Source organism: Haematobia irritans, chromosome 1 (assembly GCF_050003625.1).
Source record: "Haematobia irritans isolate KBUSLIRL chromosome 1, ASM5000362v1, whole genome shotgun sequence".
Taxonomy (NCBI): Eukaryota; Metazoa; Arthropoda; class Insecta; order Diptera; family Muscidae; genus Haematobia; species Haematobia irritans.
The window spans coordinates 106,499,907-106,517,874 of record NC_134397.1 but is presented as its reverse complement, the minus strand read 5'-3'; the positions used below and the strand labels follow the sequence as shown (position 1 = coordinate 106,517,874).

General features: G+C 39.9%; 1 protein-coding gene across 1 annotated transcript; it reads right to left on the bottom strand.

Moving 5' to 3' along the window:
- Positions 1-694: 694 nt before the first annotated feature.
- On the bottom strand, positions 695-9,392 carry LOC142221588 (uncharacterized). Its single transcript, XM_075291335.1, has 2 exons — positions 8,867-9,392; positions 695-2,087 (listed from the first exon to the last, which is right to left on the bottom strand). Exon 2 carries the CDS (start codon positions 2,081-2,083, stop codon positions 1,259-1,261), a length of 825 nt encoding a protein of 274 aa, XP_075147450.1. The 5' UTR covers positions 2,084-2,087; positions 8,867-9,392; the 3' UTR covers positions 695-1,258.
- Positions 9,393-17,968: the final 8,576 nt, after the last annotated feature.

The window sequence follows — 17,968 nt, the reverse complement described above, 5'->3', positions numbered from 1 at the left end:
TCAGGGCTTGAATCTACAAAAGCTTTTCTTTACATGGATGACTTGATAGTAATTGGGCGTAATGCAAATCACATGCTGAAAATTTTAAACAACGTTTTTGCACAATGCCGGAAATACAACCTAAAACTTCATCCAGACAAATGCTCATTCTTTAGAACGGAAGTCAGTTTCCTGGGACATTTATGCACGGATAAGGGTATTTTACCAGATAAAAGTAAAAACGAAATTATTAAAAATTATCCAGTGCCCGACGATTCATTGCATTCTGCAATTATTATCGAAGATTTCTAAAAAACTTTTCGTTTTATTCTAGGCATATTACTCGCCTATGTAAGAAAAACGTAAAATTTGAATGGACTCCACAGTGTAATGAATCATTTGAGTACCTGAAGGAGCAATTGTTAAAGCCTACATTGTTGCAATACCCCGATTTTGATAGGCAATTTTGTATTACAACGGATGCCAGTAAATATGCATGCGGAGCAGTATTAAGCCAAGAATACGATGGCCAACAGCTTCCGATAGCATTTGCATCCAAAACGTTTACAAGGGGTGAGGCCAATAAATCAAATCAACTAATCGCCATCCATTGGGCAATTCAGCATTTCAGACCGTACGTGTACGGAACACATTTCTTGGTCAAAACAGACTGAATGCGTAGCACCGAGAAATAAAATAAATAAAAACACAAGGATTTAGTTTTTCTTTTCAATAATGTTTCAATAAAACGTAATTTTATTGAATTTTTTGGGAGATTAATTTACCTTTTACAAAACAATCGTTGGACCGACGTAATCCAGTAACGAATAATAACAAAAAACTTAGACGCCGCAAGACAGTGATGGCGCGACTCGTTAGAAAAATGTAACGAATTGTGCTGAAAGCACAGAGCTGCATCAGAGCTTAGGGTACATTTTCTAACGAGGGGGAAATTATCATTTTACAATATTTTAAGTCCCCATCTAACGAATAAATTTTGACCATACGAATTTGAACTTAAACATTCCGCCCGCCTTGCAACATCCAGCTATGTTGTAATTGAAATTCATTAATTCATAGAATATTACATATGTACAATATATTGATATCAAAATAAATTTAAAATGCGTTGTCAGTATCATTTTCAAATTGAGCAATTTTTTTTATTAGTTCTTTTAATTTTTTTCAAACTTCATGAATTCTTAACTAAATGCTCGTAGAGCCGTTGACCCGGAGGGTCTGCAGTGTCTGGGTTATTGGCCAGGATGACCTACGACACTTATGGTTGGCATTGACCTGACACTATCCAAACATCGTTAGCTGCGCCAATGGGAATCCAGGACTCGAAAATATTTGTGTCTTTAGAACCCGTGCGTAGACATCGGGCCCTAGAACCAACCCCACCCCGGAAGGACGGTAAAACCTTGGGTCGGCCAGCTGGAGACACTCGAAATGTTCCCGTATCGTATCTGGAGCCGACGACGATGGGGTGACAACACGGGTCAGGTCTGTTCAGATAGGGAAGCGGTACTCGTGATACAGTACGCGGACGAGTTAACGGACGAACTTGACTTGGACTTTCTCTTCGACAAGGTTTGAGCGGAAGGACGTTGTTGCTGGTCTCGCGACTATTGCAGGTCGATCGCATGTGAGACCTGCCCAGACAGTTTGAACATACCCGATGCAACACTACAGTGCGCAATCGTTGCTCCAAACGCATGTTCAAAAATTTGCGACACGACCGTAGATTGTGACTTCGCATACACAACACACAGACATTCGAGTGCCCTCTTTTATTCACACCTGAATTCTTTTGGGCAGTCCCCGTAGGGGATGACGATGGTTTGGCTACGTTGGTTGCGGATACGTCAGCAGGAGCCGTATCAGCCCCCGACGGAGGGACAACTTTCTGCGTCGGTACTACCCCTTGTGAAGAGGCGACGACTGGGGTCATCCCGACGTCAGGGACCTGCTCGATGGCTGGTAACGGCTCGCGAAGAACCGGTGCAACATTATTTTCTAAAATCTCTCTTTCCTCATCGGACATCGGGACGTCATCTTCGTAATCAGGGAGAGTCTTAATAATTTCCCTCATATCTTCCATTGTACTGCGAAAAGAAAGATGACGCTTACTATATGAACGATCGAAAACTATTCGGTCAGTATGACCAATTTTACCACCGGTCGTCTTACAACACCGTTTGCCGTTCTCACGTCTGCAACTCTAACGCGACCGTCAGATCCTGGGTGGACGTCATCCACACGACCTAATTTCCATGATGTAGGAGGCAATTGCTCATCACGAATTACTACCAAGTCCCCTACTTCGATATCACGCTGCGGAAATTTCCATTTATACCTTTTCTGTAAGCCTTTCAAATATTCATCTTTCCACCGTAAGCAGAACTGTTGCGACAGCGCCTTCATTTTCCTAAATCGATGCACCAAATGAAGTGGTGATTCCTCCTCTAACTGTTCAGGAGGCGCCAAGATCGGAGATCCTACCAAAAAATGGCCAGGCGTAAGTGCTACCAATTCTTGAGAACTTTCACTCATTGGGCACAACGGCCTAGAATTTAAACAAGCCTCAATTCTCGAAAGAACAGTCGAAAACTCTTCAAATGAAAATTTGAATCCTGATGCATGCTTCCTAAAATGCGTCTTGAAGCTTTTGACAGCAGCATCCCAGAGACCACCCATATGTGGCGCCCCGGCAGGGATAAACTGCCAGGAAAGCTGCTGAAACTGGTATGCGGAACACACCTTATCACGTCCTTCCTTAAAAACACATCTCAAATCCTTTTCCATTTCGCGTGAAGCGCCTACAAAATTTGTACCATTATCCGAAAAAATGGTCTTGGGACAACCGCGTCGAGATATAAATCTGTGAAAAGCGGCCAGAAACGTTGTCGTAGACAAGTCTGATGTGGCTGCCAAGTGTATGGCCTTCGTCGAAAAGCATACAAAAACGCAAACATAACCCTTTGTTATCTTACATGCGAGCCCTATAAATGACTTAATTTCGAAAGGCCCCGCAAAATCAACGCCAGTCGTAGTAAACGGTCTGGTAAGTACAGTTCTCTCCGGTGGGAGAGCCGCCATGATCTGCGTACAAGACTTCTTCCTATCCAACAGACACCGTTTACACCGGTTAATAGTCGATCTAATCAAAGATGTTAAACGAGGAATCCAATACTCAATCCGAATAAGACGTAGAACCAACTGGTTTCCTCCGTGAATAGATATGTCGTGAACATATTTCACCAGTAACCTAGCGAATCTACTATTATACGGCACTATAATTGGATGTCGCTCACTATACGAAAGGGTAGGACACCTACTCAAACGACCATTCAACCTCATAACCCCCTCCTCATCCAGGAATGGATTCAATGACAACAACGAACTCCTGGAACCTAACGGTTTCTTTTCCATCAAACAACCGTACTCATCTGGATAATGAGCCCTTTGAGAAAGAACAGCTAGACGTAATCTCACTGCCTTTAATTCGGTTGCCGTCAACGTCGTGCCGTGATACACATTTCGACTAGCATGTGAATAATGGGTCCTTTGATAAAACCTAAATATATATGCGATGACTCGTAGAGCCCTATCTAACGAAGAAAACCTCTCTAAAATGTCCTCGTAGTTCGTAAAAAACGATGCGTGAGTCCTGACCGCCCGTACCTCAACGTCAGTCTCAAAAGGGTTAAATCATTAATATCCCACTGAGAACTATCTGAGCAGAGCCACTCTGGTCCATGCCACCAAAGCGTTGAAACTGCCAACTCTGCAGGCGACACTCCGCGACTTCCCAAGTCGGCCGGATTGTCCTCAGAACGAACATGGTACCAATTCTGTCCCCCAGTATTCTCCTGAATCCTACATACGCGATTCGCAACGAAAGTAGACCACGTAGATGGCGTCTTTCGAAGCCAAGAGCGGACGATCGTAGAATCCGTCCAACAATAAACACGGCGAAACTCAATATCTAGCTCCCTGGCTATAGACTTGTAAAGTTCTGAGGCCAAAACTGCCCCACAAAGCTCCAATCGTGGCAAAGATATAGATTTGATGGGGGCTACCTTAGTCTTACAAGATAGCAAATGGGTGAAGATATGTCCCTGCGGCGTAACCACACGAACATATACTACCCCCGCGTATGCTTTTTCCGAGGCGTCGGAAAAAACATGTAATTCTACCTCACAGTCCGTGGAGTACTTGACCCATCGAGGAATACGAACGTGATTCACATCCTGATAGGTTTTGACAAACTTTCGCCATTGTCGCTCAGTTTGTAACGGAAGAGACTCGTCCCATCCTATCTTATCCAACCAAACCTGTTGCATAATTATCTTCGCCACTATAATAACTGGCCCCAGCCAGCCTACAGGGTCAAATAGCCTAGCTATAGCCGATAAAACCTCTCTCTTCGTAAACCGAGATTTTCGCTCAATCGGTTTCATCTCAAAATAAAACAAGTCTAACTGCGCATTCCACCTAATGCCCAACGGTTTCGAACTACTAGCTTCAACAAACTCCAGTAATTTGGCGTCAACCAAATGGTCAGCCGGAAGCGATTCTAAAATGGCTAGCTCATTATAAGTCCACTTCCTCAGTTCGAACTTTGCCGATGATAGTACTCTAATCAATTGGTCCCTAGATTCAACAGCAGTATCCACGTCATGGTACCCTGTCAAAACATCATCTACGTACATGCACCTTCGTAGAATATGTGCCGCGTGGGGATAGTCATCTTCGGAGTCATCGGCCAATTGCAATAACGTCCGTATGGCTAAATAGGGAGCACAATTCACTCCAAATGTCACGGTCTGCAGCTCATAGTCATGCACATCTTTTTGAGGGGAGTCTCTAAAGACAATTCGCTGCAGAGGCGTGTGGGCCGAATTTACCCTAATTTGGCGGTACATCTGTGTGATATCGCAATTAAAAACATATTTGAAAAATCTCCACCTCAAAATCAAATGAACCAATTCCAATTGTAATGTGGGTCCCACATAAAGAATGTCGTTCAGACTTTTACCATTTGAGGTCTTATGCGAAGCATTAAAGACAACTCGAAGTTTGGACGTCAATTTGTCCGGATTGATTACCGGGTGGTGTGGCAAATAACACACAGTTTGATCTGCAGGAGAAGTCGACGACACTGGTCTCATATGTTGCAAGTCCAAATATTCTTTAATCACCCCGTCATACATTAATTTTGTTTCAGGCTTTCGTAAAAGCGAAGCCTCACCACGAATAAACTGCTTCAAACAACTTGTCCGCGAATGTCCAAGCAAGACTTGTCCCTTTAATTCGGGTTTTATCGGAAGAGTCACTACATATCTTCCATCGGAATCCCTATATGTGGTATTCTTAAAATTTTCTTCACAAAATTTATCTGCGGGAGAACAAATTGCCCGTCTTGGTAAGTCCTCTAATTCCCAAAAGCGAAGAAGAGTCTTTTCAAGACCATCTTCCTCCATAAATTCTACAGTCGTTGAAAAACCTGTCACACTGGAAGTGGGAATTGAACCAGTAATGAGCCAACCGAAGACTGTCTGTTGAGCAATCAACGACCCTAAAATACCAGACGGAACCCCCTGTAATATAATTCCGGGATACACGTCTGCCCCCAACAATAGATCAACCGGACGACTATCGAACAGATTAGGATCAGCTAAACGTAAATTTGGCAAACGTGACATATAATTCCGACTCACTTGGAAAGACGGTAAATTCCCAGAAATCTTAGGCAGGACCAACGCAGTCGCCTCTACCAAGACCGATCCATCTATGGGTGACCCTATACTCAGAGGGCAAATACCGCGAGAAGTTATCGAAACCGATTGATTCACGCCCGATATTGAAGACGTCGCACTCGTTATCGAAATCCTAAGCAACTTTTGCATTTTTTCGGTAATAAAGGAGGCTTCCGATGCTGGGTCAATAAGAGCCCGAGCTGGGTACGTCATACCCTGATGAACGATGTTCACCATAGCCGTCCCTAATAGTACCGACCTGTTCTGGGAAACATGAAACACTTGCCTGGCCGAAGTACCAGACACGATTCCAGACGAAGTGGAAGGCTGCGGGTCAATCAAACCGCTAGAATCCGTAGGACGAGCGGCCGAAACCGTCGAAGACGTAGTCGCCAGATTCGTAGAATGGGAAGAATCGCGATGAAGCAAAGTATGATGCCTTCCTTGATACTTCTCACAACTGCGAGATGTAGCACAGTTGTTAACGTCATGTCTACGAGATAGACAATTGAAACAACAGCGGTACCGTTTCACAGCAGTCAACCGATCATTCACAGAAAGATTCCTAAATCTCGGACAAACACGAAGATGATGGCTTTGTCGTGGACAAAGAACACACATCTTATCGACGGAATCTCTAGAAGAATGAGAAGTGTATTGCGAATTACGCGACCTAGATGGCGAAGATTTCGGAGCTGCATTCGTAAAATGCGTTCGCAGTTTCCTGCCATCAGTTTTCTTCGAAGCATCGATAACCTTCAAATCGCGGAGACACGTGAGTGTCTGAATCCTTTCCGTAAGAAAACGATCCATGTCCACCCAAGACGGCAACGCAGACTTATCACTTATACCCTGTTCCCACAAAGTAACACTAATCTTCGGTAGACGTTGCACACACAAATATATCAAAATCGGATCCCAATCGTTCGTAGGAACGTTATTCACAGCCATCGCCGAAATACATGCATTTATACCACGCTGCAAGTTCTTCAACCCAGAACTTGTCTCGGTGTCTAAGACCGGAAGGTCAAAAAGAAGCTTCAACTGATTGCTGACTAAAATTCTCAAGTTGTCATAAGTTTCCTTTAACGTCCTCCAAGCTAACTCGAAACTCCTATCAGTGAGAGGAAATCTTCTTACAACTTCACGGGCGTCGCCACTAGTCTTTTTGAGCAAATGACACAAGCGCTCAATATCACTCAGACAGGAATTTTTTACATAAACAGCAGTAAACAAATCCCTAAATGTTGGCCAAGACTGAAAGTCACCATCGAAAACCTCAATATCGCATGGTGGTAAAGCCAAACTATGGACCGCACCATGGTCAACACCTAACAAAAGAGAATTTCCCGATATATCCACATTACCAGAACGAGCAGAAATATCCGCCACATCGGCCTGCTGTATAGGAGTTGACGCCCTATGAACGGCTTTCAGACCGTCTATTTTCCTTTCGATAGAGGAAACAATACGAATATAGGCATCATAAGTTGCCTCATACTTGCCGTCAGCAGATTCTACCTTTCCCTTATCTGAATCCTCCTGAAGATCGTCTAAACACTCCTCATACCTCTCTTTCACTTTCTCCCAGAGTGATTTCGCCTCTTCGACCTGAGCCCTTAGAGAATAAACATCTAAATTCTCCTCCTTCAAAGAGCTAACCCGTGTCCCAAACTTCACAACCGCATCAGCGGCTCTAATGAATCGCGCGAATGTATTAACTGGCATATTGAAAATAATTTAGCGTCACCAAAATTCACAAAAACTCGTAAAGTATGTGAACACGCACTTATCGACAGCGAAAACTGGCCGAAAAATCAATAAATTTGCCCAAAATGCCCAAAAATGCGAAAACAAAAATTAACAAAATTTTTCTTTCAGTGTATCAAATTATCACACTGCACCGAAATTACCACAAAATTTCTTGAAGTGTAAACAATTGTTCGTAAAACAACTAATTCAAACTTAAAATCAAAAATTCCAAACAATTTGTAAAATATTGGACTATTTTTCTCTCAGTGTAGAAACAATTAATTTTCGTTCAGTGTACCGAATCACAAAATATTTTCCCCTTGTACAAAAAATAGGCCAATTATTCAAGTTGAATTCAAAAAATCTCAAAATTCTCCTAAAATTTTCAAACTATTTCTCTCAGTGTAAGAATGAATTTACGAAAATTACGCTCAGTGTATCGAAGAATACTGACTGCCGCCAATTTGTATCAAAACTTCACACACGAAAACCAAATAATCAAAAAATTCAACAACTTATAAGAAATTATAAAAAATGTCTGTAAGACCACATGTAGGGTGCACGGACTGTAAAATACACCTCTACACTTCCACGACAGATAATCTCCCAAAAAAAATTAAAAATCACAAATAATAAAAAATATAGAAATAAAAATATATACGTAATATATACGATAAAATAAAAATTATACGATCGTACCGGACCGCCTGTAGGGTGCACAGTGACCAAAACGATAATTTTTACTAATGCGCGTAACGCTAATGGGTCATACAACACGATAACCCAAAAAACTCAATTTCAAAAATTTTTATAATTTTCTTCAAAATATTTACAACTCGCGGCCCCGTGAGGGTTAACAAATAAACCAAAGAAACACAGCTCAAAAAAATATGTATGTATATACGTGTGTGTATCACTGATCATACGTAGGTATATAATTCAAACGTTGACTGCAGTGACGATTGATGTTTGTTTACAATGGTAATACGACCAACAGAGCCTTTGGAGTCTGCGTGTATTTTGTTATTGTTTTATTTACTTCAAGTTAAAGGCAACGTAATTGCAAATAATGTTTTGAAGTAAATAAGCACTGTCAACGTTTAAATTCACCACACAACACCAATATATACAATAGATTTTTTCACTTTATATTTTGATTATTCTTTCACTTGAATATCTTTTAGCAAAACGAAATTAAACAAACGAAAAAAACGTACGTACGTATGTAGCAACGAATGTGTGTTTTTTTGAAATGCAATTTGCCGTCGGCAAAATGAAATAATTGAATCGATGTTGTAAAACGACCGCGGTTTAAATTTAAAACACTCGCGATTTGCTCAATTATTTTAATAAAACACTGACATACGCACCTGTGTGTTGATATATGATTATTTAAATAATTTTTCAATTGAAATCTTCCACAAATATGGCTGCAAAGTGGCTGCTTTTTTGTTGTTGCTTCACAATATCAGCACTTTCCTTTGAAAAAAAGACAAAACAAAATCCTTTATTAATTGCTGTAAGCAAGTATCCGGCTCGATTGGACCAATGAATGCGTAGCACCGAGAAATAAAATAAATAAAAACACAAGGATTTAGTTTTTCTTTTCAATAATGTTTCAATAAAACGTAATTTTATTGAATTTTTTGGGAGATTAATTTACCTTTTACAAAACAATCGTTGGACCGACGTAATCCAGTAACGAATAATAACAAAAAACTTAGACGCCGCAAGACAGTGATGGCGCGACTCGTTAGAAAAATGTAACGAATTGTGCTGAAAGCACAGAGCTGCATCCAGAGCTTAGGGTACATTTTCTAACGAGGGGGAAATTATCATTTTACAATATTTTAAGTCCCCATCTAACGAATAAATTTTGACCATACGAATTTGAACTTAAACACAGACCATAAGCCCTTGTCTTATCTGTTCTCCCTTAAAAATCCAAGTTCGAAACTAAGTAGAATACGATTGGATTTAGAGGAATATGATTTTTCTGTAGAAAACCTCAAGGGAAAAATATTGTAGCGGATGCTCTATCCCGAATTACTCTCAACGATTTGAGAGAACAAATTGACCAAACTAATAAAATAAATAAAGTTATGACCAGATCCGAGACTCGTCAAAATAGTAAAATTCTCACGGATAACAATATCCTTGAAAAACCTTTAAAAAAGCCCAATGTTTATGAATTCATTAATTATAATGACGTTAAATTAAAATTGTCCATCAGCCAGTCATCTTTAAAACGTGGCAAAACAATTTTAAAACGAATAAATATTGTGGATTTGTATGCTAATAGAAATTTTGATATTATTCAATTCTTCCACAGGCTTGATAAAGAAGCCGGCATACTTAATATTCACAATTACAAATGGCACCAAGTGAACAAATATTTGAATTTGTTCCCATTGAATATTTCAAAATAATGGGCAATAAGATTTTAAAAAACGTAAGTGTAGCGCTACTACCCATGGTGACCATCATAAACAAAAATAATGAAAAAGAAATAAAGGATATTTTGAAGAGGTATCTTGACGATCCTTTTGAAGGTGGTCATACGGGAATTACTCGGACATACGCCAAAATTAAAAGGCATTTTTTCTGGAAAGGTATGGTTCGGGACATAACCAAGCATGTGAAAACTTGCAAAAATTGCCAGCTTTCAAAGGTTACCCGACATACAAAGGTTCCAATGACCCTGACGCCTACGCCACCAAAACCCTTTGATATCGTTTTCGTTGATACCATTGGGCCTTTTCCGAACCGAGCAAGGCAACGAATATGCTGTAACACTCAGATGTGACTTTACAAAATACTTAGTTGCTCTGCCAATACTGGACAAGAATGCAAAAAACTGTGGCCAAGGCAATTTTTGAGTCTCATATATTAACATACGGGCCTATGAGAACTCTTGTCACTGACATGGGCACGTAATATCAAAATAGTTTGATTGAACATCTATGTAAATATTTAATAGTGAATAATATAACGTCCACAGCCTATCACCACCAAACCCTTGGGACGGTAGAGCGAAGTCATCGGACTTTTAACGAATATGTAAGGTCATACATATCAGTTGAAAAAGACGATTGGGATGTGTGGTTAAACTATTTTACCTATTATTATAATACAACACCATCTACTTCGCATGGATATTGTCCTTTTGAATTACTATTCGGAAGAATTCCGTGTGGGTTTAAGGTGTTCAATCAAAGTAACAATATTCAGCCCTTGTACTACCCAGAAGATTATTCGAAAGAAGTAAGATTCAGGTTAGAAGTGGCATACAAAAGAGCTCGTCAACTCCTTGAAACTTCAAAAATGAAAAGAAAGGAGCGGTATGATACGAAAAAGTACGTACCAACTTTTAAAATAGGTGATTCTGTGCTACTTAGAAATGAGGCAGGTCACAAATTAGATCATAAATATGTAGGACCATTTAGAGTAGAAGAATTAGGTAGTAATGGGAATGTAATAATAAGAGGTAGCAATGGGAAAAAGAATACTGTGCACAGTGATATGTTAAAAATGTATAGAGATTAGAAAAAGGGTCCGAATATATAAATATATATGTTATAAGAATAATAATTAATAAAACTTCCGTGTAATTGAAATGTCAGCAACAGAATGATTTAATAATGAATATAATAATGTTCAATAATAATTTTGGTAATAATTAAGTAATAATGTTAGTAACAATAACTATTTATGTAAAAAAACAACATATAAACAACATATATAATAAAAACTGATATAATTGAAATAGCATTGTTATTGAAATGTCACCCAATAAACACAGGATGAGCGTTTTTCATAATTTTCAACATAAATTCAACTTGACTTGAAACAGCTCATCTTCAATACATCTTCAGATTGTTTGCGAATTACTTCCAATTTGCCAAAATGTTGATGAAATCTTTGAAAAGGTGTTGAAGATAATTGTTGAAGAAAACTCTGACAAAACACTACCCTAAACTGCAACGAAAAAACCATATGGTTTTCAATACTTATTTGTGCAAGGAAGTTCGTGGTCAATTGGAAGAAATAAAAAAATTTGAAAATTTTAGACAAATAACTGAATTTACTCCAAATAGTTTATAATAATAGGTAAGTGAAATTAAAACATTGAAATAAAACTTTAAGGAAGTAACTAAATGTATATCTCTTTGCAGAAAACATTAAAAATTTGACCGATGAAAAAATGTTGGACAGTTGACTGAAACTGCTTCAAATAGTTTATAATAATTGGTTAGTCTATATCTAAATCTCTTTACAGAAAACTAAAATCTTTGGTGCTACATTCTTGCAAACATTAAGAAGCTGACCAATAACACATCAGTGGCTTATCGACAAGAAAAAGTTTCCAGAAACATTTCAAAGTGCAACCAATTAAAATTGTTAAAAACAACAAATTGTTAAAATCAACAACTTCTGGATGAAAATGTGCATCACATCGTCAGTTTAATTTCCATCCTATTATCAGTTTAAAATTGATATTTTGTGAATTCCTTCTGCTGGAAATCAATTCTAACGCGCGGTCCAGCACGTTCTAATTTCAAATTGCCCGCATATTAATAAATTTTAATGCTGTTTTATGAAACCAACAGGAAATCGAATTATCAATGCAAAAGTGTTTAAATGTTTAAGATATTTAAAGTTTTATTGTTTGTTGTTTTGTTCTTATTTGTTGATATGTTTAATAAGATTACTATTTTTCAATTGGTATTGTAGTGTATTATGTGGTGTAGTGTATTATTATATATTTTATTTTGACGAAAATTATACAAAATTTATAGAATTTTGGCTTTGACTTTCAATTTGAGGTGGGGATATCATTCATACAAATTTTGGTTGAAAAGTATTTGCAACGATGTTAATTTTTAATTTGACTCGCATCGAAAATTGTTTGAGATATTATTGAGTAGCGATGCATTTCAATTTGAGAATAACACTTGAGAAATTATTGGTAATGTGTTGAATTTTACTGTTGAGGGTAATGTCTGTTTTTTGTTGAGAACGCGATTTTCTCAACAATTTCTCAACTTGTATATTATACTAATCCTTTGAAAAAAAGTTTGAAAAATTGTTGAGGTTTAGCATTCTTCAAACGTTTGTGTTTTTTGGGCAGTAACAGAATGAATATAATAATGAATATAATAATGTTTAATAATACTGTTAGTAACAATTAAATAATAATGTTAGTAACAATAACTACTTATGTAATAATCTTTTTGTAAAAACAACATAAAAACTGATATAATCATTTTTTTTAAGGGAGGTGTAGTGTACATATGCCAGACGATTACATTTGTAACTCGACTCATGCATATGCCAGACGTCTACAGTAACTAGACTCACGCATATGCATAAGCCAGACGTCCACAAGTGTAACTCGATTCACGCATATGTACACTCGCTACGTGCAACCGTGTGAATATGCTGACAAGGCATATTCACAGGTGTGCACCTATTGTTATAATACAACACCATCTACTTCGCATGGATATTGTCCTTTTGAATTACTATTCGGAAGAATTCCGTATGGGTTTAAGGTGTTCAATCAAAGTAACAATATTCAGCCCTTGTACAACCCAGAAGATTATTCGAAAGAAGTAAGACACACAGGTGTTCATCTCTAACTATAATTTAGGGATAGAACATAAGTGAATGGTTTTTCTCGAATCAATAAAGTACGGACTTACTAGTGCAGATTCATTATTCAACCGTCGAACGGAACGGACGTGTTTTTTAATAGCGGATAAAATCATCGTAATAAGTACCTACTACGAATTTCAAGTGTGGTGGGATATTAGGCCACCATGCAGAGAAATTCAAAGACATCCACTGGGATGCTAACTTCAGGGCCCAGTGGACGGGTATCGACTGGAGTTATAAACTTGGGCAATGACCAAGAGTTAGGCCCAATTAGTCGACCTGTAGACGGGTCGACAGGTGGCGACAATTTGACAAGTCGAACCTTTTCCAAGGTAACGGCATCAAAAGGAGGTAATCCCTCACGAAAGAGATTCAAGGAACGCAGAAATGCTTTGTTTATCCTAAAGAAATTAGGATCAGTCGACCCAAGCACGTTGTCGGCTAAACAAAGCGATTCCTTAAAATGGGCTCAAGGAATTCTTGAGGCTGGAAAAAGGGAACGATCACCGGATGAGCTGCCATCCTCCAAAAGGGATCAACGATCGTTTGCCTCAGTTGCTAAAGACAGCCTTGTGATGGCTATCATAAATAAAGGAGCATTGGACGGTATGGTTCCAAAAAAAAATGGGAGAAATTGAGAATGCTTTGTCTGGCGTCTACTCACAGGTGCTGAAAAAGTTTCCCGGCCCAGATCCTCGACACCAAGAGGCTGGTTGGTGTCAAGGACGATTTAAGCTAGTCGCATTTGAGGACCAGAGGTCTATAGAATGTTTTAAAGCTGCTCTGATACTAATTGGTGAAGTTTGGGAAGGAGCTCCTCTAGAGTTAGTCGAGAAGAAAGACATACCGGCTAGACCAAGAGCACATGCGTGGATACCTGCAAACCCTCCTGACCCTGAATCTATTTTAAATAGACTGAAACAATGCAATCCAGATCTTCCAACAGCTGATTGGAAGGTTGGCCGTTTGGATGAAGTGGATGGGCCAAGACGGCATGCAGTGTTTATATTGAACACTCAGTCTTTGCCACATCTAGCAAAGTCTCAGGGCCGTGTATGTTATGGCTTTCATTATATCCAAATGAGGGTGTATAAAAACGATCAGCTAAAGGATTCAGAAATGGACAAGCCTCTGTCTGAATCAGAAATAAGCGGATCCTCTTGCGAAGTCGAGGGAGATACCAAAGTTGAAGACATGGATAGATACCGTATGCGTGAGGAGGCTTCTACTGCATCAGAACTCACCAAAGTTGAACCTATGGTTATTGCGAGAGTCACCGATATCTCTGAAGAGGACATTCTTGATGACTCGATTGAAGCGGCTGATGAGACGGTTGTTGAAAATCTCGATGGTCCTACGGATCCTCCAGATAAATCTTCATCATTGTAAGGCTGCATGTGCTGCCTTAAAAGTTCTCCTGATGAAAGGGGACATAGACATAGTTCTTATTCAGAACCATATATTTATAGAAACAAAATATGTGAATTAAGTACTCCGGGGTTCAAACTATTGCAGTATACTGGTAATGATGTAATTCGAGCCTGTATAATTGCTAAAAACGAGCTTAACTTGTTTCTGCTTCCTTCAATATGCAATGCAGACACTGTCGTTGCCAATTTAGAAATAGCCAAATGCAAATTTTGGGTATCTTCGGTCTATATGGGACATGACAGGGAGATGCCTCCATGTGCCGTTAAGACCTTAGTTGAGGAGTCACTGAAAACAAAGACGAAACTCATTATGGGATGCGATGCGAATGCGCATCATAGTATATGGGGAAGTAGGGATACTAATGCAAGGGGAGAGTCGCTAATAGAGTTTATTTTGCGTACTAATCTGGTAGTTTGCAACAAGGGAGATGCCCCAACCTTTGTCACTAAAAACAGGCAAGAGGTTTTGGACATCACCTTGGCCTCGCAAGAACTGAATGAAATGATATCTGAGTGGCATGTTTTAAGTGAACACAGCTTCTCAGATCATCGCTACATCAGTTTCAAATTTGATGTTCATACCACCAAGACCATATTTCCGCCAAATGTTAGGAAAGCTGACTGGAATAGGTATAGGGAATCGTTCAATATGATGATACCGGAAATACCAGAGACAAATATGAGCACTGTGCAAGTTATCGAACACGCAGTGGAGAGGATTACTAAGGCCTTCAACATTTCACTGAAAGCTGCATGCCCTAGAGGGAAGCCAAGGGGGAAAATCGACCACCATGGTGGTCTACGGAGTTAGGTAATATCAGGAAATCGTGCAGGAAGTTCTTTAACAAAGCAAAGTCCACCAGAGCTCCTGTGGATTGGGACGCTTACAAGAAGAATCTGAGAGGATACAAGCGAGAACTGAGAAAGGCTCAGCATAACTCTTGGAATGATTACTGCAGCAGCATTGAGAATACGTCCGAGGCTTCCAGACTACGGAAGGTGCTAGCATCCACGAGCACCGCTCCAGGTTTCATTAAAACATCGGAGGGCAATTGGACAACCACCAGTGAGGAGACGCTGGAGGTACTATTGGACACACATTTTCCCGGAAATCAGACGATTGAACCATGAACTGGCGGTGCCACAGTGGCTCAGCGGTCGTTTCGTATCGAGGAAATTGTATCAGAATCTAGAATAAAATGGGCGTTAAATAGCTTTGGATAATTCAAATCCCCCGGACCTGATGGAATTACTCCGGCGGAGTTAAAAACGGTGGCTGACAGAATTATATCCTGGTTGTCGGCGATATAGATAGGATGTATCAACTTAGAATATATTCCACGAAAGTGGAGAGAATCAAAAGTCGTTTTCATACCTAAAGCGGGAAAAGCCTCTCACTCGAATGCGAAGGATTTCCGACCAATCAGCTTATCATCATTCCTACTTAAGACTCTGGAGAGGATGATAGATATTTATCTTAGAACTAGCGTCGATTCAAGTTTGCTCTCGAAACGACAACATGCATACTCGAAAGGCAGGTCTACTGAGACCGCATTACATGAACTAGTCAGCTTTATTGAAAGCTCACTATCTGTCAAAGAATACACAATCGTGGCATTTCTAGACATCGAAGGGGCGTTCAATAACGTCCATCCGAGCTCGATATTAAATGGACTGACAACTCTGAATGTTGATCCAGGTATACTTAGGCTGTTAGACGAACTTCTAAGGAAGAGACGCATTTCAGCCACACTAGGACAAGCAAACATACAAAGGTATGTGAACAGAGGCACTCCCCAAGGAGGAGTTCTATCACCTCTTCTTTGGAATGTTGCTATAAACGACCTTCTGGTTTCCTTAGAAAAAGAAAGGATACAAGTGGTGGCATACGCAGATGATGTGGCGCTAGCAGTCAGGGGAAAATTCCCATCAACAGTTAGAGATATTATAAAGAGAGCCCTCCGGATGACTGAGAAATGGGCGAAAGATAATGGTCTTGGGGTAAATCCTGCAAAGACAGAAATAGTCATGTACTGCAAAGATCGCAAAACTCCCACGGTTAGGCCCATTTCCTTAGGGGGTATTGAAATTCCCTTTAGGGAGTGTGCAAAATACCTTGGCGTTATTTTGGACAGGAAGCTGAACTTTAAGCTTAATATTGAAGAAAGGGCGAGGAAAGCAACGGTAGCTTTATACTCGTGCAAAAAGGCAATAGGGAAAAAGTGGGGACTAAAACCAAAAATTGTACATTGGCTATACACGGCAGTGGTTAGACCTATAATGCTATATGGTGTTGTAATCTGGTGGCCGGCACTTCACCAGCCGACAAGTTTAGACAAAGTTCAGCGTATGGCGTGCTTGTGTATCTCAGGTGCATTCAGCAAGACAAGAACAAACTCCCTTAATGTCATACTGCATCTATCGCCTTTAGACATTTTGGCCAAACAGTCAGCTGCAACAACGGCTGTGCGGTTGCGCGAGCTATCGCTGTGGTCGGAAAAAAGTTACGGTCACAGTTCGGTCCTCAAAATAATGCCAGATGTGCCTAACGTAGTGGATTACACTTTGGCGAGTCCACTTTTCGACAAAAAGTTTGAGACTCTAATTCCCAACAGTGAGGCGTGGCGTACACGGACCCCGGAGAATAAAAGATATATAGATTTCTACACTGATGGCTCCAAATTGGATGGCCAAGTGGGTTTCGGAGTATATTCTAAAGATCTGGAACTTCGAATAGCGAAAAGATTACCTGATCACTGTAGTGTTTTTCAGGCTGAAATATTAGCAATAAGAGAAGTGGTGAATTGGCTGAGAAGTAATGCTCCAAGCAATATTGGCATTAATATATACTCAGACAGTCAACCTGCAATAAAATCCTTGGACTCTGTGTTCCTCAACTCGAAAACGGCCATCGACTGCCGCAAATCTCTCAATGAGATGGCTGAGCAGTACAATATTCACCTAATATGGGTGCCTGGCCATAGGAACATACCGGGGAACTGCGAAGCGGATGAGTTGACAAGGCTAGGGACTACCTTACATATTCCAGGGGAACTAGAATCTGTTGGTATGCCCCTGGCTACATGCAAGCTCATGCTGCGTGAGAAGGCTGTTATGATGGCAAATGTTCGATGGGAGAATTGCAAGGGCTGTAACGACACCAAGCAAATATGGCCCCATTTAAACTTAAACCGCACACTAGATATGCTCGTGTTCTCGAGACGCCAGATATCACTCCTGATATCTGCTATAACGGGTCGCTGCCTGATAGGCGATTTTGCAAAAACTATTGGTGCGAAGTATAATGACTATTGTATGAGCTGTCATGATGCGGAGGAAAAGGAATCAATAAAACACCTCTTGTGTGAGTGTCCTGCATTTTGT